Here is a 26737-nt window from a genome sequence, read left to right on the forward strand (position 1 = left end):
GTTTTTTTTTTTTTTTTTTTTTTTTGCAGTACGCAGTCCTCTCACTGTTGTGGCCTCTCCCGTTGCGGAGCACAGGCTCCGGACACGCAGGCTCAGTGGTCACGGTTCACGGGCCCAGCCGCTCCGCGGCATGTGGGATCTTCCTGAACCAGGGCACGATCCTGTGTCCCCGGCATCGGCAGGCGGACTCTGAACCACTGCGCCACCAGGGAAGCCCCACAGGGTCATTTTTGAGGGAATATCTGAGTGAAAGAGCTCCATGGCTACCACAGACGCATTATTTTACTCAAGTATAATCTACCTACAGTGAAATGTACAGATCTTAAGTGTACACAGTGTAACAAGTTTTAACAAATTTATAAATCCATTTACCCCATCCCAAACAAGACGTAGAATATTTCCTTCACACAAAAATTTCTCCTCCGGCCCTTAGATCCAACCCCCCTTGCTTCTGCCCCACCGTACACACATACACACTGAAGCAACAACTGTTCTGATTTTTATAACCATAGTTTATTTTGCTTTCTTTGAATTTCATATAAATGGAATCACAACACATGTCCTCTTTTTGTTCCTGGCTTCCCTCACGCAATACAATATTTTTGATATTCATCATGCCGTTGCATGTATCTACAATTTTTTCTTTTATTGTCTGAATACACCAACCAACTCTTTATTATTATTATTTTTTTGACATCTTTATTGGGGTATAATTGCTTTACAATGGTGTGTTAGTTTCTGCTTTATAACAAAGTGAATCAGTTATACATATACATATGTTCCCATATGTCTTCCCTCTTGCGTCTCCCTCCCTCCCACTCTCCCTATCCCACCCCTCCAGGCTGTCACACAGCACCGAGCTAATATCCCTGTGCCATGCGGCTGCTTCCCACTAGATATCTACTTTACTACGTTTGTTAGTGCGTATATGTCCATGACTCTCTCTCGCCCTGTCAAAGCTCACCCTAATTTTGTCTCTGTTTTTTTCTTTTTTTCTTTTGCCCTACCCAGGTACGTGGGGAGTTTCTTGCCTTTTTGGAGGTCTGAGGTCTTCTGCCAGCCTTCAGTAGGTGTTCTGTAGGAGTTGTTCCACGTGTAGATGTATTTCTGTTGTATCTGTGGGGAGGAAGGTGATCTCCGTGTCTTACTCTTCCGCCATCTTCAAGGTCCCCCCCAACTATCTCTTTATCCATTTTCCTTTTATAGACGTTTGGGTGGTTTCCAGTTGCTGAAATAAATAAAGTCACTGTGAATATTTTTGTACAACATTTTGTACATTTTTGTGCATGTATTTTTCATTAATCTTTGATAAGTAAATACTTAGGAATAGGATTGCTGAGTCATATGGTAGGGTATGTTTAAATATATGAAAAACTGCTAAATAGTTTTCCAAGTCATTTGTACCATTTTTCACACAGTTGGCTGTGTTTTGTTATTTAATTAAATATACATACCGATTTGGGATGAACTGACTTAAAAATATTGAGTCTTCCAGTCAATGAACAGCATATCTGTCTCAATTTTCTTAGGGTTTTTTTTTTCCTTCTCCCAGAAATGTTTTAGTGTTAATGGTATAGGGGACATGTAAGCCTTTGTTAAGTATGTTCCTAAATACTTCATGTTTTTATGCTATTGTAAATAGTATTGTTTTTAAAATATCATTGTTCAATTACTCATCCCTATTATACAGAAATAAAGTTGACTTTTGTACATTGACTTTGTAAACTGGCTAAAATCATTTATTAGTTTCAGCTGTTTGTTTTGTTCTTCTTGTAGATTCCTTTGTATTTTCTATGTATAAAATCATATTGTCTTCCAAAGATAAAAATTTAATTTTTCCTTTCTGAACTTTATGCATTTAATTTCTTTTCCTTGCTTACCCTAGTGGCTAGAACCTCTAATATAACAGAATTGATGAGTGCAGACATCATTGCCTGTTTTCTGATCTTAAGAGAAACAGTTCTATATTTCACTATTAAGTTTACTCTTCATTATAGATCACATTTTCTCGCTTCATTGAACGTTTTATTGTTTTAAATTTCATTGCCAACATTAAGCATAAAGGATCAGTATTATTTTAATTATTTCCCAAACAGTACAAGTGTCTTCCTAATTTGGCTGTTGGAAAGAAAGGTTGTTTATTCTGATTCTCTCTAGGAGTTGAGTTGCTTTGCAGCTGGCCCAGTTTTTAGGGTGGGTTTACCTACCCCCAGATATGGAAGCTAACATGGTTCTCTGCTAACTAGGAAGAACCCATCTCACCCCAGTACTCAGTCCATCATGCCTTCCTTGCATCCAAGACTATTTTATAATTCTATAGAAAAGTATAATTTTTATTTTGTCCCAGATTTTCTTGTTTCCACAAACACAAAGGTCTTTTATATCCTTTTACATCCTAACCATTAATATTTTGTGATTTCTTGTGTGTGTGTGTGTGTGTGTGTGTGTGTGTTTAAATCTTCAAATATTTAGGAGAGTTCAATTTCGTTCTCCTTACCTTTTTCATCCCTTGTATTCTTCTCATTGTCTACTGCTTTTTGTGCTTCCTTCAATTTCATCTTCATTTCTCTGATGGTTTTGTCTTCTGCACCTTTCTTGAAATCTGCTGTCTCAGGTTTCCTCCTCCCTCCTTTATCTTGTGTTATATTTCCTAAGTTCTTTTCTTTTTTCTTCCATTTCTTTTTTGTCTTCTTTCACAGAAGTGATTTCTTTACCAAAAAATAAAATAAAAGCGTGTCACAATTTTTATCTTCATGGCCACCTTTTTGCAGGCTGTTGGTAAATTTTGCTGCTCTTTTCCACAACTTTATCTTTTTTTCCCACGTTTATCTTTGTGTTGACACTGTGCCAGTTTCCTTTGCTACTCATTGTTGAATGACTTGAATTTTCCTGGGCCAGCTATTTGCAGGAGGTTCTTGGTTAGGCGGGAGAGGCCAGGATAATCTTCCATGATTTATAACTCAAAGATGCTCTCTTCTGTTTCCTACAAATACAACATCATTATTTGAGATGCTTTGTTTGGCCTCAAACCACGTTTGGCAGTGTTTTTGCCACCAGCCTTACCTACCAAAATTTTCTCTTCAGGATAGACCTGTCATATTTAGGAAAAGCCTTTCTTGCTGCTTCTGAGATCTGCTGTTACTGAGCCCTCTTGCCACTTTTTCCCCCACGTCTTACCATGCAACCTTTTTCAGGTCTCAGCTGCTCTTGGCAGTTCTTACATGGACTTAAAATTTGCTTATCATATTGTTTTGCTGGTTTAAAAAAAATGCTGTTTTCCTTATTGCTCTTATATGATTTCCATTCAGGAAAAGGGGTAAAAGCCCACTTGCACAACCACATTCATATCACAAGTCACCTGAAGGTGTTTAGACCAAAGACCTAAGTTTAAGACTTATAAGACTTATTGTCTCTTGGATGACATTAAACTCAATTATAAAAACAGTAACCAAGGATTTAAACGTTAAGTTCTCTAATTTGTCTTATTAAACACATGTGGAATATTTCCTAATAGCTCCTATTAGGAGAAATTCTATTCCACTGCAATTACTAGAGCAATTAAGCTGATTGCCAAAATACTTTACTTGATTTGTCACCTAGAAAGTGTCTGTATGATAAAAATAAGCATTCTAACACTCCAGAAATAGACAGAGAAAATTCTAAGATAGCCCCCCAGTTTTCCTTAGAGCATTAAAACATGGAGAAGAATACCTAGCAGAGTTAGATGAGCAAGGAGGGGGTTATAAGTACAAGGATATATTTCACTGTGAAATTAGAGTAGGCATTGAAGTTGAAGGCTGGCTCCTAGTGAGTTTTCTTCTGGGAACACTAAGAAACCATCAGTACAAAGGTCACAGAAGTATTTTATGAAGCCAACTACTTATGACTTTTTGTGGCTATGGAACTGATCAAGTCAGTTGTCAAATGCAGACTGAGAGCATGGGGGCGTGAACAAAAAGAAAGAAAAGTAAAGGAGAAACACACAAGGAAATAAATATGAGTAGTCATATTTATTATGCATGTATTTTCTAATATTTTTTGTTTTTAATATAGCCTTAAAAATGCAGAATGCAGAATGATCATACTCTCCTCCACTCTATCTGGCTCTATATAATGTAGTGTTCTCCAGACTCTTCCCTCACATGCAGAAAATGATATTTGTATCACACTAATGTAGGCTGTAAAGAATTTAGGGGTATGAGTTAGTGAAAAACAATATTGCTTTTATATAATTATGATAAGAAAAATAAAACAGACCTACTATGGAAGATATTAAATACTGAATACATATGAAGTTTCAAAATAAAGTATTTTCAAAAGTTTAGTAAGAAATTTGAGCTTGCTTCTCTGATCATAATGTTTTAATCATGGATTTTGTGTGAAACAGCAACATCTGCACACCTCCTGGTCAAAACTTATCATTAAGAGAATAAGTGTTTGTGACAATGCCTAGAAAATAGTAAATACTATATATACATAACTGCATAAAATTTTGAGGGAAAATTTTTAAATCTTTTTTTTACAATCATTCAAAGTTTACAACACCTGAAATTATGTTTGAAGAAGCTAACTCTTCCTATTCTTCTTGAAATATTCAATGTTAAAATTTTTCATGACAATGGAAATGATTCTTGTATTGAATCAAATGTCTGTTATCAAGTATATCAAACTAATCACAAAACTCTAACCTGTAGGGAACACATTGTTAGAGCAATCATCCTGCACCAAGTTTGGCTGTTATAACTGTTTTTATTCTTTTAGTATTATAGATATTATACCACACCGTTCCAATTTATCAAAGATTAAAATTAATCAATGTTTATCCTTTTTTACAGCTAATACCACCTTAGATCATTAACCCCTTTCAGTTCCCTCCCAGGTGCTATGTTTTAATTTATCATCCTTATTTAACCCACAAGATATTGTGGATATTATCATTTTATCAAGGCAATGTTTGTTTATATTTAACCACATATTTACCACTTTTCCTGTTCATCATTCATTCCTCCACTTTAGGCTTTTGATTTGAGATCCTCTACCTTCTGCCTGAAGCTTGTTTTTGTTCTAATTTCCTCTGGTGAGAGTCAGTACTTAGTTGTAAACTTTCTCAGTTATTTCATTATATTCCATTGTTGCTGTGGAGAGTAAGCTATCACACACCCTGAGAATAATCTTTACCCAGCTGCTTTTAAGATTATTCTTTTTATTACTGATGTGCTGCATATTCACTATGATGTATCTCAATCTGGCTTTATTATAATTTACACTACTGGGGATTCATTGGACTTCTGAAATCTGTATTTTAGTGTCTTATTAGTTCTAGATAACTCTCAGCCACTATCTGTTCAACTATTGCCTTTACCTTATTCTTTCTCCTTTCCTTCAGATTCCAATTAAATGTATTTTGAATTTTCTCACTCTATCCTCCATGTCTCATCTCCGTAAGTTTTAAAAATCTTATTGCTCCTTTCTGGATTTTTTTGGGTCCAACTTACTAATTTGCTTTCAATTTTGTGTAATGTTATTAAACTCATGAGTTTTAAGTTTTGATTACTACATTTTCACTTCTAGAAAGTCTGTTGGTTCTTTTTCAAACATACTAGATTATGTTGTAGCTTCTTGTTCCCTGCAGATTTTCAAGGTCATCTCTTACTTCTTTAAAAATAGTTAACATGAAGTCCATGTCTATTATTCTGAAGACCTGCAGGTCTATTTATATTGTCTTTTGTTTTTGCTGATACTTATTCATGATGCCTTGCTTTTCTTTTTTTCTGTGCTGCTTACTGTCTTTGAACATGTATGGGAAACCTGGGATGAAGGCAACTTCCTCAAGAGAACATTTGTGTTGGCTCTGTGACATGACCAGAGTCACTACCACTTAATTTCAAACCAAGTTCATGGCTTAAGAGTCTCTGGATTCTGTAAGAAAAAGCATCTGAGTTTCAGCTCTGGCTCCATGTTTCCCTTCTCAAGGTTCTTAATTGTACTCTATCTCTGTGTCCTCATCTATAAAATAAAAGTAATGGTACTTATCCCATAGGTAAGTGCTTATTGGTAAGATGTAAAATGCTAAGCACATAGTGCCCAATGATTAACAGCCATTATCATTTTGTCACTTAGTGAGTCTTCCCCCAGGTTGCCTTAATGTCATAAAGTACTAGAAATATACAGGTAAATTCAGAGATGGGCAGAAATTAAATAATCACTAGTTAAGCAAAGTGAACTGAGGCATTTTGCATTAGGAATCAGCAGAGCAAAGTAGTTATCACCATGGGCTTTGAAAACAAAAAGAGCTAGGGTAAACTCTCTTTGCAACCTAGGGTAAGTGCTACTTAACCTCTTCAAGCCCTAGAATCTTCATTTGTAACATAAGAATGGTTATATTCCCTGACAGCTTGTTCTGAGTTGTTAAGTGAAATTCTACAATGCATTTAATATTTAAATCAAAAGTAGGCATTTTACAGGTAGTGATGACAAAGATGAAACCATTAAAATTATTTTGGCAATTCATGTAAAAGTGGAAAGGCATTATAATGAGTCCGAATTCTAATACTCTAAACTTTCTGTGAGGGTAAAAGGCTATTTTAGAACTTTCCTGAGATACATATATTTACCAAGTAACTTTACTAAGGTGTGTTTGTGGTATTCATTCAGCATTTTTAAGCCTACTACATGTCAGGCACTGATGGGTACCTGAGGTATAAAGAATGCCCTTAAATAGTTAGTAGTAGATGAGCCAGATATGCAATCAAATAAATATAACATGATATGAACAGTATGAGTGTTATGAGAACACAGATTTCACAGACAAGACATTTATTTAACCTAAACAGAGAGGACTTTCTGCCATGGAGAATGGGAGGTTGAGGTACAAAACATGGTCAAACTTGCTATATTTGGCAAGGAGCAAACAGAACTTAACCAAAAGGTATGTTTTACAAAGTAAGAGGCAGATGACATTTGAAAGATAATCTGAAACCATGCTGTACATGTCTACATGTGCTGTGTTTAGGAATCTGGACTTTCATTCCATAGGTACTGGGAAGCCCCTGAAATGTTATATGGTCTCAACACAATGACAGGATCAGATTTCTACTTCTTTTTTTTTGGGGGGGGGGCGGTAACTGACATGAGTATATATACAAAGATAGACCAGTTAGAGTGAAGAATGAGGGCAGTCAGTCAGAAAATTATCACAATAATCAAAACGAGAGTGAATATGTACATTAAAAACACAATCATCAAATGCTTCACTTTGAAATTAAAATTTTCTCTTTCAATGCCTTGGAAGAATATTCTCTGAATTCAGAATAACTGCTTCTTGGTTCTTCTATTGGTTCCTAAATGTGAAAAGTGCATTGCTATTATTTATATACCATAAAATCTATTAGATTTCCCTTAAGATATTTTATGGAAAAATTAGTTTCCTTTTGAAAATCATATGCAAAAAAAAAAAACACCACATTTTATTATAACCTAAAGAAACTATAAAGGTTATTTATAGAAAGAGTCTTCATCTTCCCTTTCCAGAAAAGAACACTAGTCCTTTACGACCAGGGGTGGGGATGGGAACAATAATCAGCTAAGATTAACACCCTATTGTAGTGAAAGCTTCAGAATCCTGACATAACCAGTCTAAGAAAATGCCAGTAAGGCTTATCAGAAAAGGGTGACTTGGAATCAAAGCATAAAGAACTAAGTCCCTAACCCTCTCCACTCTCCACCCATCTTGCTGCTCAAACACCCTCAGCTAAGGAGTGACCAGCTCTTTGTTCTCCTCCCTTTAAAAACAACCAAATAGCTCTTGTTTCAACTCCATGATTAAATTTCCTCTTTGTAACAGAAAATATTGGTAATTGAGTTGGGTATTTAGGAAGGAAACTGATATAGAAAAGACAATTTAATGTTTCTTATATTTTGCCACATTTTCCAATGTCTAAATATAAATAATTTCATGGGTATTGTGACTTCTCTCCATGAGTAAAATTTTCTTTTAATAAGACAGGCCTGTGTACATAGGCAGAGTAAATTAGCTCCTGCCTCCCAGTTGCTGAGAAAACGAACTGCTTAAGAAGATTAGAGTCATTTTCTTTACTTAAAGGTATTCCTGACAACCCACACTGAAATTACACAAGATTAACTCTGCTAACACCATTTCCCATTCTTTAAACTATAGCTTTCGAGAAAGCAGCATTTAGACTGAATACTTCAAAGCATATTTTAAGAGGAGATCTCAAAATGCGTGGAGATGCTAATATAGGTATCATTTAAAGATTCAGAATGAGGTGCTGAGAGGTCAAGAAACCTATTATTCGTCATACAGTGAGCCATAAGTGAAATGCAAAGATGCTGCTTGTTTTTCCCTTCGCCATCTAGTGGTCTGTATACTCTTTTTCCAGATGGCATTTCAAATAAAATGATATCTTCAAGGACATAACACTGTTAATCCCTCAAAGTCAGGGATATTATCTGTTTGTCTTTCCCCATAGCATCTTACAGAGTGCCTTTAACTTAGGGGCACTCAAATGTCTGTGGATTATTATGTCATATATTTGGCATTGCTTTGTGGCTTATCAGAAATACGTAAAGCAGAAGGGCTTAGGAAGAAAAAAAAGATTAAAACAGTACCATAAGACATCAAGCTATTTGTAAGAATCTTTCTGAATCTGAAAGCAAAATCCATGGCACAGGTACTAAACTTTACTTATATTAACCGCCATTGTACAATGCAGAAATTTCTCTCTCTGGCAGTACGTTGGCATGACCCACCAGAACCATTCTGAAAAAAATGCAATCATAATCCATCAGTTCCCTTACCTTACCCTCTCTGAAGCTTCAGTATTCTTCAAGTATTCTTTAATTAATTGCAAAATTAATATACAAATGTATTCTTATTTAAATACCCAAACATTTCAGAAGTAAATAAAAAAATGAAAAGTCCTATTTCTCTTACTCCCTATGTCTCCTCCCTCCAACCTCTTCTCCTATCCTGACATTAACACAAGAAAATTCTGCACTGTTATATGCAGCTTCATTTCTTCTTGGTCTCTTAAGGGTAGTTCCCAGGTGGAAAATATTGAGGCACACTGACCTATATAGTTCTTAAAGATCTAAATTTGAATGAACTGCTGAATTCCCAGATTTAGAAATACATAGTTCTTTCCACTTACAAAAAAATAAATAAAAGTGTGCTGAATTGTAATTACTTTATGCTAAGATAGAGTCAGATCAGATCTCAATGGAAATTCATTAACCATTCAACTGTAAAACTTTCATCAGAGAGCACAGTAAAGTAATATTAGCTATAATAACACAAGCTGACACTTATCGAGAATTTACTAGGTGCTGGGCACTGCTTTTGGTGTTTCATAAGATTTTCTAAAAGAAATTCCCTATCAGTGAAATTTTAAGATATGGCATGTGATCATTAGTACTTGTGTTCATAGTATCTTGCATTTGTGTATTTTTCATTATTTTGTTTGATGCAGTACAGTCCTGGACTGAAAAATGATTACTAACATTACTTCACACCTGAGATCACAACAGAGAAATTCAGTGGGTTACTAAAGGGACACCCTACTGCAGTGGTAGAGGCACTCTCTGAGTTCAGGTACTCTCACTATTTCCCAAACTTCAATCATTCATGTACTGCTGTCATAATTACTGTTATATCTATACTAGTAGTTCCTTATTACCTTTACACTGAGTTCCTCATTTTAAAATTTATTTTTGAAAGAAACATCACATAAGTTGAAAACCAACATTATTTGCCATAAAAAAGGTAACTAGAAACATAAACTCAATAAAACAAAGCAGTATTATGAAATTCTAGTTAGATATTGTTGCTTGCTGGTATTCCTGAGCCTCAGGCCTGCACAATCTCTGTTAAAAAAGTAAATCCAGCAAGCGATATATGTAAACTTATTTCAGCCAGCTTTCTCCTTGTCTTAAACAGAATGGTTGATTAAAAGATTAAAAGAGTATAGGGGGCGGGGGGAGAGGGGGAATAAACAATCCTCTCACTGAACTTTTTCAGTGATATTTAATATTGTACCAGGTATCATCTAAAGTAACCCTCTATGACCTATAATGATGTTGCCCATCATTGAGATACAAGTCCCAAAATGTTCTGGAAAATACCCCAAAATGCTTTGGAAATTTCCTAAACGATCTCCTTTACTTTGGTTTCAAAACCTCAAAAAGAATCTTGTTTCTCTCAAGACCTGCTCCAATATGCCTATTAATCGATATCAAGAAATAAGTTGGGGGCTTCCCTAGTGGCACAGTGGTTGGGAGTCCACCTGCCGATGCAGGGGACATGGGTTCGTGCCCTGGTCTGGAAATATCCCACATGACACGGAGCGGCTGAGCCTGCGTGTCCGGAGCCTGTGCTCTGCAATGGGAGTAGAAATAGAAATTATTAACCAAAAATTTTGTTTTCAGAAGGCAAATATTAGGTAGATGAAAGCAGTACTGCTCTAGGAAGCATAATCAAGTTCCCAAATAGCATCTTGTTTGACCTTGAATAGGTCAGTAAACCACTCAAATATTTTCTGATTTGCAAAAACAGGGAAAACACTACCCACCTACAGGGTGGGTACATGGATTACAATGAGAGGACTGGCACAACACTCAGAAAAAATGTTACTTGGATCAAAGTTGCATATGACTTCAGTTTATTACAACTTACAAAAATCCAAGTGTTTTTATCTTAATAAAAAGACCTCCATTTGTTTTACCTTAGTAATCCTGAGGCACTATTGCTCAGTTTCAAATGCAACGCTGAAAATTAAAGCTAATCCAAAGATTCTTCTTCTGAAAGCCTGAAATGCTCCAGAAAAACTGCAAAAACTTAGGTGACTGCTCATCATTTGGTCCAAAGTCTATTCAAGTCCTTACTGAAAAAAAAAAAAATTAACGTGGCAAATATTATTAGTATATAAAATAATTTTTCACATGAACAGTATCTGAATACATTTTATGGTGACCTGAAATAACTTTAGTGATCCTTTCTTTACACAGGGCCAAAGTACTAAATTAATAAATTAGAAAGATACCTAAAATTATAGTGCCATCTACAGGCAAAGAAAATACTATCAATGATGGCACATTTTTAATGGTTTCATATTTTCTAATTGCTACCCAATGATTAAAAGAAAACTGGGATTTAATTATTTAGTAATTCACTTCCTGATTACATTTATAGGACATAATTTATCATATAAAATAAAGTTAAAACATCATTTCTAAATTTTTTTACTATTTAATATAGCATCATTTCATTTTCGATAAATATTAAGGCAATAAAAGTAATTTTTAAAATCCATGGTACCACAATCTGAAAGTTTTGTGTCCTGAATTTGTTTATTATTAAAATATATAAAGACAAAAGAGGAACTTTCTAGTATTAAAAAAATTCCAAACATTCTACGATCTTAACAGAATGGCATTTTCATTTTTTTCTGTTCCCTTCCTAACTTGCATCTGTGGACATTGATTTAACAATCACTAAATGCTAGGCACTTTTCTAAGCTGCTTTACATATATTAACTCGGCAAATCATCACAATAATCCTAAGAGGTAGGTTTGTTACCATCCCTGTTTTATAGATGTTGAAACTGAAACACCCAAAGCTTAAACAACTTGTCCAAGGCCACACTGCTCTAAGTGGCAGAGGCAAGTTTCAAACTAGGGGAGTCTGTCCCCAGTATCTAAGCTTTTAATCACTACGCTCAAGTGCCTCTCCTGTGTAAAAGCTGCATGCAGTGTATATACTGCATTTGTGTTTTATATATATGGTTAAGTATATATATATATACATGGTTTTGTGGGGCAACATTTTCTCACATACCTAAAACCTTCATCATCAACTTTAATAACTAAATGTTTTGCCATCAAGTTGTTACATCTCATTTTACTTTTAGTTAGCTAACGCTGGACTTCCAAACTGTTTCTAATTTCTTTCTATATATATAGGAATGCTGCACTAAGCAAATTTTGCATTGCATACAGTTTTTTTCCTTCTTTGGAATTTTATTTCCTTATGCTAATATACCCAAAATGGTTTGACTGGCTTAAGCATATAAAAGTGCCACATTACTAATATATAATACTCTTGACAGCTTTTAAAGTCATTATGTAATGGTACCAGCAATAAAAGAATGCTCAGATTTTCCCAATCAGTATATCCCATTTTCCCCCAAATGTACCTGATGTAAAGTAGATAAGGATAGTTTGTGACGTGGGATAGTTAAACCAAAAAATACAGAATTTTCAAAATGGGTAAAATGTTTTTCTTCCTCCAGCAACGTAAAAAGGTGGAGATAATTCTATTGTTTGCTGCTTATGAGACTGGTGCTATTTAAATGAGCCTCAAAAAGAATCAATAACACTCAGTCACTAGTAAGTGTCAGAGCTGGAGTCTGAGCACAGATCAGCCTGACTCTAAAAATTTATGTTTTAGATGATAGAACAAAAAATAACAAAAAAGTGGAGGGTCAATATATGTCAAGATAAAGAAACTGTAGGAAAAATTTTATTTCAGTCTTTATCAAAGATTATTTACCTCATAAAGGGGTAAACTACCCTGGGGTAGCTATCATAAATAGAGGGATTATATTTTCCTAATGTACTGTTCTGATCAATAATTTCAAAAATAGGAGATAATGGCAATAATTAACAAAATGCTTCATCTATCTTTCCAACCCTGTTTTCATTACAACCTAGTTTCATCTACATTCTAAGCAAGGAGCTTGAGGATATAAACATTACTCCAAAAATGTTTTTCTTTAATGTTATCTTCTTTAATGTCATCCTGCAGTATTATATGCTCCTAACAGTCCAGAAAGACTAACTTTTATAGCACAGACTAAAGGTCACCGAGATATTAGATAATAGAAAGAACAAAGGCTTTGGAGTCTTCAACTCAGATGCTGCCATTTACTAGCTATCCGTCCTCTGGAATGTTAGTATCAAATTCCTACTTCATCAGGATGTTGTGTAATTAAAGGAGATAACAGTTATAATGCTCCTAGCACATGGTAGATGCCCAAGAAACTTTAGCTCCCTTTCCTTTAAAAAGTGGCACATACACGATTATATTAAGGGGATCAGTTTTAAAAGTCATGCTTCATTATTTCCCTCAGACAAACGGTAGCATAACACGAAGCGTCAAGATCAAAAGAGATCAAAAGAGATAAAGTTGCTTCATCGATGTGGGAACCTTCCTTCGTGACATCAATATCCTGGTCTTCTATTAGTTGGTATGAGAGATTACAGGGATGTTTCAAAATCTTTCTATAGCATCCTGGAACATTCAGTTTCAGAGTAGGTATTTTAAATCTACATGTCTGTAGTCCATCTCTGCTGAGTACTTCCTGGTACCACTTCCCTAGTTTGTTCTTTGGGTACTGAATATTGTATCCAAGCACTGGAAGAACCACCTGTGCAATGAAAGGGAAAATAAAAGATACGTGAAACAGCCTTCAGAAAAATATTTGATCATATTTTAAATTTACTTTTATGACTGGGACCTGGATCTGTAAAAACAGACTCAGGATATCAACATTACAATCAGCCTAAAACATGCTATTGAGTATTACACTACTTTGATTCTTTTTAACGCTGCCCAGAAAAGAGAAGAGCCAACTAAAATCAAGAAGGACTCTGAAAGGACTTCCCTGGTGGTCCAGTGGTTAAGAATCCGCCTTCCAACGTAAGAGACACAGGTTCGATCCCTGGTCGGGGAACTAAGATCCCACATGCCGCAGAGCAACTAAGCCCGCGCCACAACTACCAAGCTTGCATGCCTCAACAAGAGAGCCCTCGTGTCACAAACTACAGAGCCCACGCACTCTGGAACCCTCATGCCACAACTAGAGAAGCCCACACACCGCGACAAAGACCCAGCGCAGCCAAAAATAAATAAATAATGATAATAACTAACTAAATAAATATTGTGTTTGCGTGGTATATCTAAAAAAAAAAAGGACTCAATTACCAAGGCAACCAACTCAAGTCGGATATTATTAGACAAACTGCTGTTAATGTAGAAGAGATGAAACAAGAAGTTGAGGTACACTTAATTAGCCAACAGACTTCATCTTTGTGCAGTTATACAATCCTAAGAGCATATTCTTTCCGGAACACAAAGAATAACCTTTACTACTCAATCACGTAACTGGTATTTTGGCTGATAATTTTACATTTCCCTTACTTATTGAAAAACATGGGGCTTCTCTGGTGGCACAGTGGTTAAGAATCCGCCTGCCAATGCAGGGGACATGGGTTCGAGCCCTGGTCCGGGAAGAACCCACATGCCGTGGAGCAACTAAGCCCATGAGCCACAACTACTGAGCCTGCGCTCTAGAGCCCACGAACCACAACTACCGAGCCACGTGCCACAACTACTGAAGCCCACGTGCCTTGAGCCTGTGCTCCGCAACGAGAAGCCACTGCAATGAGAAGCCCGTGCACTGCAACGAAGAGTAGACCCCGCTCGCCACAACTAGAGAAAAGCCGCGCACAGCAAGGAAGACCCAACGCAGCCAAAAGGTAGTCAGAAAAAGGAACAAGGTAAAAAACTCAAATACACACAACATGACTGAATTTCATATTCGTTATGCTCACTGAAAGAAGCCAGACACAAAAGGCCATAAACTATATGATTCCATTTCTATGATACTCTTTCAAAGGCAAAACCATAGAACAGAAAAGAGCTGAGTCAGGGCTGGGGCAGGGGTGGGGTGACTACAAAGGGGCACAGGAAGTTTGGGGGAGACATGAAACTGTTCTTTATCTTGATTTTTGTGGTGGTCATATGACTTTATACGTATATCAAAACTTGCAGAACTGTAAACTGAGAAGAGTGAATTTTATTATATAAATTATAACTGAATCAAAAGTGGTAAAAAAAGGAGCAAGGAAGGGAACTGGTTAATATATATTGTCCTTTGGGCACAATGTGTACATTTAGATCTAAATGATACTAATTTTTAAGCAAGTTTACCTGATGTATTGCATATGTATTAGCTGATTCCTCTTCTTCAGTTACTAGATGAACCTATTTTTTAAAAACATGATGAAAGTACAGATGATTTTCAAATGTTCCAAATTCCCTCAATTTTCCCTAACTCTGTTATGTACAATTTGACTCCTTAGCTGAATATACACATATCCAAACAAGATCTTTTCACAATTTCTTTCCAGAGGAGTAGACTACTTAAAAATTAGAATGATTCTTCCTGCTTTAAGCCCTGATAACTCCATGGAAATACAGAGAATGTTGGGCAGCTAACACTCTGAAGCAACACATTCACCTCAGTTACCAACGATCTTTTTCTAAACTGCAAAGTTGTTTTTTCTTACTATGCTGAATCAAGAATCTGCCTCTGTGAGACCACCCAACCTCTGTCCCTAACAAATGTCATAATAATCTATGAGAAGTAGTGCTTCTCAAAATGCGTTTCATAGACTAGTAATAAGTGTCACACATACGAGGCAAAAAAAAAAGAGGTGAGTGATAAGCTACGTTTGAGAAATGTTGCTCTAGGACAGAGAATAATTCTGATTTCTCGGGCACATGAAAGCTCAAGTATAAAGGCAGCTGTCATCATTCCATGAGGATTACAACAGCCTCATTTTCCTAAAGCATTCATCATATAATATGTCTAGATCTTCTCTAAACCTGCTTGCTTTCCCAATTCTCCCTACTCTTATCAATAATGTCTCTCCTTTTTGTTTTTCCATTTTGGGTTTATTTGTTTGTTTACATGTAAATAACCCATTTTAACTGCTGCACTCAGAAATGGACATAACACTCCAGATGTGATCTGACCAAATACATGGGGCTACGATCTCTCTTGCATCATTACTTCCAGCTTTTTGTCTTTCACAAATTCATAAGCATACCTACAATGCTGCAATTTAAGTAATTTATGAAAATACTGAACAAACATGGTCAAGTACAGAGTACCATGTTTTGTCTTTAGAGAACTCCCTCCAGGTTGATATCAATCAATAAATTAACAAACATGATTTTGCTGTATGGCTGCTCTGCAAAGATGAATTCACCATTCTCATTGTCTAACTCACATTTCTCCATCTTGTTCACAAAAAAACTATACGACAATCTGCCAAGTCACTTGAAATTAAGATATATAGGTAGTCCTAGTAATTCTATCAAAAAGGGACTCAGTTTCCTACAATTTTTAATGTAGATGCACAACATGACATGTTCTATATACCATTTATTAGAAATATTAGTTTGTCTTTTTTCTTTTCATATTTCATGTCTTTTTTTGGTTTTATTTTGGTTTTTTTCTTTAACTTTTTATTTTATATTGGAGTAGAGTTGATTAACAATGCTGTGTTAGTTTCAGGTGTACAGCAAAGTGATTCAGTTATACATATTTTACGTCTTGAGACTCCAGTTCCTGCCTTTTCTTTTCTCAGTGCTAACTAATAAAGTATAAATGATTGATCTTAAAAATATAGACACTTTTTGCTGCTAATAAAAGGAAACTCTGCAAAATGTAAAGGAGAAAATATTCTCTTTTCTACTACATCTCCTGAAAGAAAAGCAGATTCAATCCTGATCACAAAACTATCCGTGCAAATGTTACATGGAACAAAGAAGTCGTATAAGACACATGCATTTCAGAGATTATTGTTATATTTTGTCAAAGTAACCTTTAACTTCTGAAAATCTGAATTAGAAATGGCTGACCTACTAAATAATGTGTTGCCTAGGTAATATTTAAACGGACATGTTTTCTGAAAGGTGTTAAAAAACTTGTGCTTTTTTGATTATTTATCAAAATGGAATCAACTGACATATCTCTTCTTCCACTCATGAGGTAAAATAAAACCTACGATGCTGCTAGATTTTTTCTTACACGGTTTCAGAGTCTGTGTCTCAGTTAAATGACCATTCTTAATGATTTATGCTCTTAGTGATCACTTTATCTAAATATTCATAAGCCATTCATTTAATAAAATAGTAAAGCAGACATCTTTGTTCTGGCTCACTCATCACTCAGCCTTTACTCTCTCTTTTCTGGTAGTGCACCTGCGTTTTCCTGGGAGCTTTCCTCCCAGTTCTTAAATGTGGTTTGGATGGGATGGTTCCAGGAAGGAGCCCTTGGAACATAGGTTTTGCCAATCACGTACTCCAGTCCACAATAACTGGTCTGGGGACTTGTGACCCAAGCCAAGCCATTCCTAGCCACTGAGGCTCAATTCCATGGCTTTGATTGAAACTGTTGGGAAAGAAAAGCCCTCTTTTCTGGAGAAGAAACTGAGAATGGATCTAACAGAGAGGAAAGCAGAGCTGCAAGATAAAGCAAATGAGATGGATGATTTAGGACACTGCTTAAGCCCCTTGATACAGCTGTGCCTGCATCAATCATGTGCTTTTAGTTATGAGGGCCAAGAAACTCCTGTCTGTTTTCCTTAAGTTACTCTGAGGTGGGTTTCCATCACTTGAAACCAAAAAAATCCTTAATTCATACATCTAGAACTCTGCCATTAATTTAGAACAAGCTTCCTTTATGGAAAGTTCAGCCTATTTTTCTCCATTTTTGAAAAACTGGGCCATGCCCAATCTCTAGATGCTGACACCTTTTCTACACTCCACAATTTCTCTAGTAGAGACTAATCTGGGCTAGGAATCAGACAACAGATTAAGTGCTACCTATGTCACTTAATCTGTCTCCTCTCCAGCCTGGGTCTCAATTTCATTTCTATAAAATGGGAATTAGAAAAGAGGGTCTCTAAAATCTTTTTGTCCTCTAAAGGTCAATGATTTTATGATGTTATATACAAAAGCACTACTCAAATCCCTTCATTAATTTTTAAAATATATTTGTGAGACTGAATTAAGATAATGATGGAGAATAGTCTGCTCTTTTTGCATTACAATACTATAAAATAAATTTCCTTACATGATTTACGGAATTAAATTTCATTATTTAGTTCAATCCCACAGAGATTAAAATACTATAAAAATACTAGTTGGATGGGGAGGAAATGGATCAATTTTTATAATACAAAATTATATTTCATTAATATAAATGCCTCTAAGATACTGTTAAGAGGGAAAAAAGCAAGTTGTAAAATCGCACCTATATAAAAGAAACGCACATGACATTACATACCCTATATACCATTATTATAAAAATCTTATTCTAAAGAATGTGTTCTTTAAAGGAAGGTTTACTATCTTTGTAACTTTCATTTCATACCACTAACTATTTTTATTTTTCCATTCAATAGCATGTTAAGCGTCAGCTGACAGCAGAGTAGAAGCAGATGAGCAAATATACGTTAAAAAAAGAAGAAGAGCATGTTTAGTTTTAAATTGTTTCTAAAATAAGGGCTTCTGAAAATTAGTATTCCTGGTGTGGTAACTACTCTTGATGAAATGACACTTACTTTACTACTTGGTAAATGCTCATCATCAATATCTTCATCCAAACAGACCAAATCACCCTCCACCACTCTTGATCCATAGGTTGCAAGTCTGTAAGATACTGCCTCATTCCAGATTTTGCTGCTATATGCATGAACATAGAATATGCGCATGGAATGGGGGAAAGAGAACCACGCCTGGATACAGCCCTCCTCTGTCACGCCAAAGCGATGCAAGGACTCCAACAATGCTCTCTCCCGAACTTTGAATTCAGGCATCAGTGAAAGTGTGCCTTTAGCATCCTCTGAATAAAGCGAAGATCAGTTAGTCATTTTTATTTAAAGGCCAGTTATTAAGACCTTTACCACGCTCTCTAAATGAACTGAGCTATCCTGGGAACCTGAATATGAAGATGATGCTCAGCACCAACTATAAACCAGAGCTACACCTGAAGAGGTGTTTTGTTTGTTTGTTTTTAATAAAGATCATTCATCATATGGCTCAATCACTTTCCCTGCTTTAAAAAGAGCACAACATTAGTAACTCCAACTTCAGGATGGAGATAAACTAATTTGCAGTTATTTAGAGGACTTTTTATTTTAAAAAGCATTACATAAACCCCTGAGCTTAGAGATTTTTAAAGAGCTATTATAGACATTTTACACAGAATTTTTTGAATAAGAAAGGGTTGACATCTGGATCCTTCAAGTGTACTATTAGGTCTTGATAGTAGGATGCTTTTTAAAACTAGGTTACTGGACTCCATGGCAAAGATGGTCATTCAGGTAGGGCCTTGGATTCCACATTTTAATAAATGCACCAGGTTTCTTAAGCACACTAAAGTTTAAGAATCATTGCCAAAAGGAAATTATTTTCTCAGGACCCTACAATAGATGCAATTTTGAATTTTCCTTAGTATTACTTAGATTACTCATAACAATTTGAAATGCTCACACTATTTACAGATTCTGGTGTGGCATAAAAATATTTTTCTCCTATGAATCATTACATATAGGTACTATGTACATAATTTAAAACAATGAAATGGAGATATTTGAAAACTGATGTCCTTTATTTCAATGTAAGTGAAATTCAATATGCACGTATATATCGATCATATATTTGAATGACTCTAAAATGCTACAGTTGCCATTATTGTTTAAATACAAGTAATATTTATTCAGTATTCAGAACGTGCCAGGCACTATATTAAAAGCATTATATCTATTATCTTATTTAAATCTCATGACAGTCTTTTAGGTACCATTATTAGCTTCAGTTTGCAGATGAAGAAACTAAAAGAATGAAACTAAATGACTTGCACAAGACTGTACAGCTGTGAAGTACTAAAGTTGAGAGCTAAACCCACGTAGATTGACTCTAGAACCCACACTCGTAACAACCTTCTTTTAGTGCTTCTCATTAGCATTCTACATATATTGGGCTAAAGTTTTCAAAATCAGCAATCAGGGCTAAATGGCAACTAGATCAAAAATAATGCACAAAGTATCAGATATAACAAATGTACTTTTATTTAGTTTATTTTTTCAGTCTCCTCTGATTGTAGTGAATTATACTTCCATCAATACCTAAATCCTTCGAGGATTTAGGCCAAGAAAAACTCAGCATCTTTTCCCTCACCCCTACCTCCAAGCAAGAATTAGAACAGACAAAACTCCCAGAGATCTGGCCAAAAATGGAGTGCCTAGGGCACATAATAAAAATGCTTAAATATACAATATATTACAGTCTATTTCTTATCATATTTATGTTGTAATGAATGCCCTCCTGCTGACATAACACTTATATTATGTATCTGCATGGTTATGTATGGGGTAAAGAAACTTTTTAAGTACCAGTCTGAAGAAAATATTTCTTTGCTCTATTTACAGGATCATCCAATTCTTCTGGTGTAAGAAATAATTGTACAGCCTTCACCTTTAAAAACCAAACAAGCAAACGTGTTAAATGAAAATGAAAACTTACTTTTTTTTAAAAAGATACAAATTGTCTGACATCTAACAAATGCCAGACATTTAACAAAGGAACAAGAATAAGCATTTAACATGATATATTTTACGTGGCAATTTTGTCTTTAAGTGTTCAAAAGTTAAACAATGTTAAATTTAGAATTAACCTCCTGTACAAAGCAACCTGATACATAGGTTTAAAATATTATGGACTGGAAAAGTGCTCCCCCACCACTTCCACAGTTCTTCTTCTGTCATTCTTTGCCTCTATCATCGAACTATGAACACAAGTATTAAGTGATGACATAAAACTCAGACTTAGCCAACAAAAATACACAACAAAAATAAGGGAAGGAACAAGCATAGGGGAATGGCAAGCCACTAATTTCATTTGTGTTCTCAAGTCTCAGAATTCTGTGGTCTTAAAACTAATTGCCAGTCATTTTTAAAAATTGCCAACTTTACTGTTTTCTTTTAAAATCTAAATAGATTAAAAGATGATCCTTTAAAAAAAAAAAAGGTATCTACTAGTTCCTATATTTTATCACTGTCTCCAGCACAACTTATTTCTAAGTATGTGCCTCAGAGTAGGAAAGGATCTTTTTTTTTTTTTTTTTTTTTTGAGGTATGCGGGCCTCTCACTGTTGTGGCCTCTCCCGTTGCGGAGCACAGGTTCCGGACGTGCAGGTTCAGCGGCCATGGCTCACGGGCCCAGCTGCTCCGTGGCATGTGGGATCCTCCCGGACCGGAGCACGAACCCGTGTCCCCTGCATCGGCAGGCAGACTCTCAACCACTGCGCCACCAGGGAAGCCCGGAAAGGATCTTAAAATAGGTCAAGCAACCAAATCTCCCATTCATTCTTCTGTTAACATTATTCATTCATTCAAACAAATACTATTAAGCATCTGCCATGTGCTAGGCACTGTGGAGATACCAGGGATAGAGTGTTGAGCAAGAGACTTGTGGTCTCTGTCTACTGGAAAAGATTAAATAAGCAATAATTATAAAATGTAATCAAATCTGAGATGGGAAGTCTAGGAGGCTGTGCAGTCACAAGATAAGGGGAATTCACTAATTCTTGGGTAGTGGGATGAGAATTTAAATTGAGACATAAGGAATGTAAAGGTTGGGGAGGGCGTAATTCAAGCAAAAGGAAAAAAAAAAAAATCTGCCTTTCCAGCTGTGGGAGCCAGCCTCTAAGACAGCCCCAGTGGTCTCAAGCACTGGTGCTCACGCCTGGGCAGTCCTCTCCCACACTCATCAGGGTTGGCCTGCATGACCGTGGAATACGGAAGTAGTGAAGGTCTGTCCCTCCCAAGGTTAGGCTATGAAAGACAGTGAAGTTTCTTTTTTCTTTTTTTATTCAATGAATATTTATTGAGTATGAATGAATGAAGAAAGGAAAAAATGCTCTATTTTTAAAGAACTTTTATGAGGCTAAAAACTGTATCCTCTGAAAAGGAATTACTCCCCTCCATTTTACCAAACTGCAACTTTTTTCTCATTTCGTTTCTCTGAAGGAATATTCTATTTCCTTTAGCAAAGAGAGCGTGTCAAGAGATATATGACCAGGCTTCCCTGGTGGCGCAGTGGTTGAGAGTCCGCCTGCCGATGCAGGGGACACGGGTTCATACTTTTTTAAAACTTTTTATTTTATGTCAGAGTACAGTTGACAAACAATGTTGTGATAGTTTCGGGTGTACAGCAAAGTGATACAGCTATACATATACATGTATCTATTCTTTTTCAAATTCTTTCCCCATTTAGGTTATTCCATAATATTGAGCAGAGTTCTCTGTGCTATACAGTAGGTCCTTGTTGGTTATCCATGAGGTTTCTGTTGTGGTCTCCCTCTCTCCCTCTGTTGTGGTCTCTCTCTCTCTCTCTCTCCCTCTCTCTTTTGTCCTCTTGGACTCCTCTCTCCGGGGGAAGCCATGCCACGAGTACCACTATGTCAAGAAACTCAAGGTTCCTGCCAACAACCATGAGAGTGAGCTTGGATGTAGATCCTTGGTGCCCACTCAAGTTTTCAGAGACCACCCAGGCTGATAGATAACTGCAAATGCATGAGACACCCTGATGCAAAAATGCCCAGCTAAGCTGCTCCCAGATTCCTGATCCTCAGAAATAGTGAGGTAATAAATGCTTGTGGTTTTAATACACTAAGTTTTGGGGTAATTTGTTCCACGGCAATAATTGATAACCAACAGTCTAGCAAGTTTACAAATAAGTAGGAGCATGGAATATGAAGTTTGAAAGAGGTAGCCATTGAAGGGGTAGCCAGCCAGCTTTTGTTTAAATGTAATGATAGCAAGAGGAATTTCCAGTTCTTGGGGTGGGGCGTGGTGGAGGAGGAAGCCCATTTCTTTGGACAACTCTTAGATAAGTCTTTCTTACACTAGGCTAAAACTTGGCCCCCTGAATTTCTACCACTGTTAAAACCAGACAATTAATAGTCTAATCATATTTTTGAACATTCATCTTACTATGAGCCTGACACTACGCTAGGTGCTTTCACAAAAGTTATCTCATTTACTTCTCACGAACATCTTGTAAAATACGTATTATGTCCATTATACAGATAAGAAAACCGAGGCTGGGAAAATTAATTAACCTGCCTATAGTGACATATTAGACAACTGGCAGAACTCAAACAGAACACATGATGCATTCTTCAGACCCCTAACTATTAAATTCTTCTTCCATATGACAAAATTTCCAATACTTCATAAGCTAATTTCCTCTTCAGAGTTTTCTAGACTGAAAAAACACTTTTCAGTTAATCATTTCTCATCAATACAGTTTCTAGACCTTTTATCATATCAGTTATATCCCACTTGCTAAACTCCCTCTGAAATGTTAAGCCCGTACTGACTGCAGTTTTGCAGATGTGGTCTACATCACCAGCTGTCAACTTTATTTCCATGTGTAAGATGATGTTCACATGCACAATGCTTCTCACAAGTGCTTTTACTGTTCCTTTCTCTTCCACTCAAGAAAACATATCAGAACACAAATGAGTAAGCATGACACTATTATATGAATAATACTGCATTTGCTCAAATATATAATTTTCATAGTTATGTGGGTTTTCTCTATTATGTATACTGTAATCAGTGTGAAAATATATGTGTGTATATATAATACGTAATTATATATATGTAATATACATTTTAAAAACATATAATTGGGCAAATGTGGCTTATTTGTGACATGCACTTTTAGTTTCATTTGAAACTAGCCAGATTTTCTTTTTCAAATTTGCTGTTCCTCTTGGTCTCTGCCATTGGGTGAATTCCTATCTTGCATAATATCTGATACCAGATTTCTCGAATCAGGGTTTAACTTTCTCAAAATCCTCTATTCAGCTCACTAAGAATTTGATGAGCGCTGGTCAAGTCCCTGTTAGTCTCAAGCAGGTATTAAATACAAGGGGCATCACATACAGTTTGCTTTGTTATAATGTGATACCAAGAATATAGTGGCTGCTCAATAAACATGATGTAATGTATGGTATATGTATGTGGTGGTATAGCTGCCTTTATATGCTGGGTTAAGAAAGCAAGGAGCAGGCTTATGTAGTAAGGACAACTGATAAAACAGCTAAGTCCATACTTTTAAAGAATCCATACCATTTTACTCTTCAGCAAAGCCAATCCAATTTGGTCTGTGTGAACTTTCCTTCCCATCCCAAATCTCTGTGGTCCATAGTAATTCACAAACCCTTTATTCTATAAATACAAAAAAAATCAATTAATTAAAAGTATATTGTTATGGAACGCATGCCTGTGAGCCACCAAAAGTCATATGTTGAAATCCTAACCTCCAATCTGATGGTGTTTGGAGGTGGGGATTTGGGGAGGTAATTAGGTCATGAGGATAGAGCCCTCATGAATAGAATTAGTGCCCTTATAAGAAATGGTGGTAGAACTAGCCCACTCTATTTCTGCAGTGTGTGAATACAGTAAGAAGACCAGGCAGGAACCCTGATCTTAGGCTTCCAGCCTCCAGAACTATGAGAAGTAATTTTCTCTTGTTTAAAAATCACCCAGTCTACGATTCTTTGTTATAGCCCCAAACTAAGATAAATAAATACAATTATTGTGTCGGAATATGTAATCAAGTCTTTCGTGTTGTATTTATTTCAATACAAGAATCTTGTAATTGGCAATATGCACATGGATGCCAAATGGGCTGAGAAACACTATACAGTTAAAATATAGAAAGGAAAAGAACAAATGATTAGAAGTTAGAAATAAGTGAAAAATCTTTAAAAATATGTCAGCTTTTCATTCACATTACTGAGTTTTCTGGAATGTGGGACTCCTGGTGCTAAATTCATGAAAGTTCTGGGAAAACTGGGATGTACTGGTTACCTAGTATTGGATCTGCACTTTGCCCTCAAGCTCTTTCTGATTTTGAGACTTCTGCTGTCTGGAAATGCTTGAAATACAAAGCAGATTTATTTTCAAACCCAGCAAGTCTTGGCTTCTTTATATATAATGGTTCGTTTTTCGATTATCTCAGTTTCTGAAAGCCTGGGCCAAGGCAATGGCATGGAGTCACTTCAGCAGGAATAGAAAATTGTAATTTACCACTGCAACCATTAAAGACATTGGTCAGTGGTTAAACATGTTCTCACAAAGCAAACCCCAGGCCCAGATGGTTTCTTGAAAGACAAAAGAGTTCTCTACACTCACTTTATGGGGGAATATATATTCATTCAACAATGATTATCAAGCACCAGCTCCAGGACTGTTCAATAAAAGATGCTAAGATAATTTGTAATCAGCATAGTACACAAGGAACTGCATCCTGACCTCATGCCACAAAGATCAACTGCAGATAGAATAAGTACTCCCTGTATTAAATCTCACAGTTAAATACTTTTAATTATTTCAAATTTGGAAAAATAACATTACACAATATCCTCCAAACACCAGAAGAGTTTTAAGTACCCCTCCAAATTACTTAGGGTTGGTTATATAACAAAAGGTTTATAACCCTTTAAAACAAAACTCCAAAAACTTCTTATTTTCAGGACTTCTCAACTTCCTTCCCCTCATCATGAGAGCTAAAGGTAAGTTGGCTAAATCTAAGATTATTCCTAGTGGGGATTTTAAAATGTATATGCATAAATACCAAATGAAAGTCTGGCAATAAATGCTATCAGAGTTCAGAAAACCCCACTCCCTTTTCTAAGGGATATCTTTTTAACAGTTTATCAGGGGGAAAAAAAAAAAAAGAATCTTAGGTAGGTCTAGAAGAAAAGGAAAAAACAACCGTATAAAAAGTATATAATCAGGGAATGCCTATATATTTTAAAGATTTAAAAAATCTTTAGTTGGAAGGTATTTTCCTGTTAGGCATGACATTGATTAAAACCTGATTTCTGTTTGCTTGTTTTCCTGCTGGAGAGGCATAAAACTGTGTAAAAAGGTCTTTGTGGTCAGAAACTTAGATCTGTGTTTCTCAGTGTTAGCTGTAGAGAAGAATCACTTAGGGAGTTTTTTTTTTAATGTTAATGCCTAAGCTGCATCCCCAAATGTAATTTTTTTTTTTTTTTTTTTTTTTGCAGTACGTGGGCCTCTCACAGTTGTGGCCTCTCCCGTTGCAGAGCACAGGCTCCGGACGCGCAGGCTCAGTGGCCATGGCTCACGGGCCCAGCCACTCCGCAGCATGTGGGATCTTCCCAGACCGGGGCACGAACCCGTGTCCCCTGCATCGGAAGGCAGACTCTCAACCACTGCGCCATCAGGGAAGCCCCCAAATGTTCTTATTTAATTGGTTTGGGAGAAGAGACAGACTGCTGAAATGTTTTAAAAGCACCCCAGGTTGAGCATTATGGGTCTAGATCAGGAGTTAGCAAGCTATTAACTGGCCCACAAGTCAAATCTGGCCCAACACCTGTTTTTGTAAATAAGGTTTTTATTAGAACATGGCCATGCTCATTCATTTACATATTGTCCATGGATGCTTCCACACAACAGCAGTAGAGTACCTGCAACAGAGACCATATGCCTACAAAACCACAAATATTTATTATCTGGCCCTTTACAGAAAAAAGTTTGCTGAACCCATAGTCTACATGATCAGAATGAAGGCTATGGTTGTATGTGCATATTTAGATGCCTGGCAAATGTCATTTAAAAACTTATGGTAAGGGCTTCCCTGGTGGCGCAGTGGTTGACAGTCCGCCTGCCGATGCAGGGGACGCGGGTTCGTGCCCCGGTCCGGGGGGATCCCACGTGCCGCGGAGCGGCTGGGCCCGTGGGCCATGGCCGCTGGGGCTGCGCGTCCGGAGCCTGTGCTCCGCGACGGAAGAGGCCACAGCAGTGAGAGGCCCGCGTTAAAAAA

At 36.4% G+C, this 26737-nt stretch overlaps 1 protein-coding gene across 5 annotated transcripts in view; it reads right to left on the reverse strand.

Annotated features, from left to right (window-relative positions):
• Nucleotides 1–1168: 1168 nt before the first annotated feature.
• Nucleotides 1169–26737, reverse strand: part of PUS7L (pseudouridine synthase 7 like) — a 39959-nt gene continuing 14390 nt past the window's right edge. For 2 of the 5 annotated variants that reach the window (XR_003002614.1, XR_003002612.1), the window contains 7 exons: nucleotides 24013–24111; nucleotides 20266–20347; nucleotides 18433–18713; nucleotides 15008–15061; nucleotides 10740–13442; nucleotides 2498–2983; nucleotides 1169–1228 (listed from right to left, as the gene is read on the reverse strand). Coding sequence is in view for 1 of the 5 variants with exons in the window: in XM_024740419.1 (XP_024596187.1) it covers nucleotides 13116–13442; nucleotides 15008–15061; nucleotides 18433–18713; nucleotides 20266–20347; nucleotides 24013–24111 (843 nt within the window). In the remaining 4 variants the exon portion in view is untranslated. Of the gene's footprint in view, nucleotides 1229–2497; nucleotides 2984–10504; nucleotides 13443–15007; nucleotides 15062–18432; nucleotides 18714–20265; nucleotides 20348–24012; nucleotides 24112–26737 lie in introns of those variants that run through there. The other 3 variants (XR_003002613.1, XR_003002615.1, XM_024740419.1) reach the window with 3 other exon arrangements.

This window comes from Neophocaena asiaeorientalis, unplaced genomic scaffold (genome assembly GCF_003031525.2).
Source record: "Neophocaena asiaeorientalis asiaeorientalis breed wild unplaced genomic scaffold, Neophocaena_asiaeorientalis_V1.1 scaffold340, whole genome shotgun sequence".
Classification (NCBI taxonomy): Eukaryota; Metazoa; Chordata; class Mammalia; order Artiodactyla; family Phocoenidae; genus Neophocaena; species Neophocaena asiaeorientalis.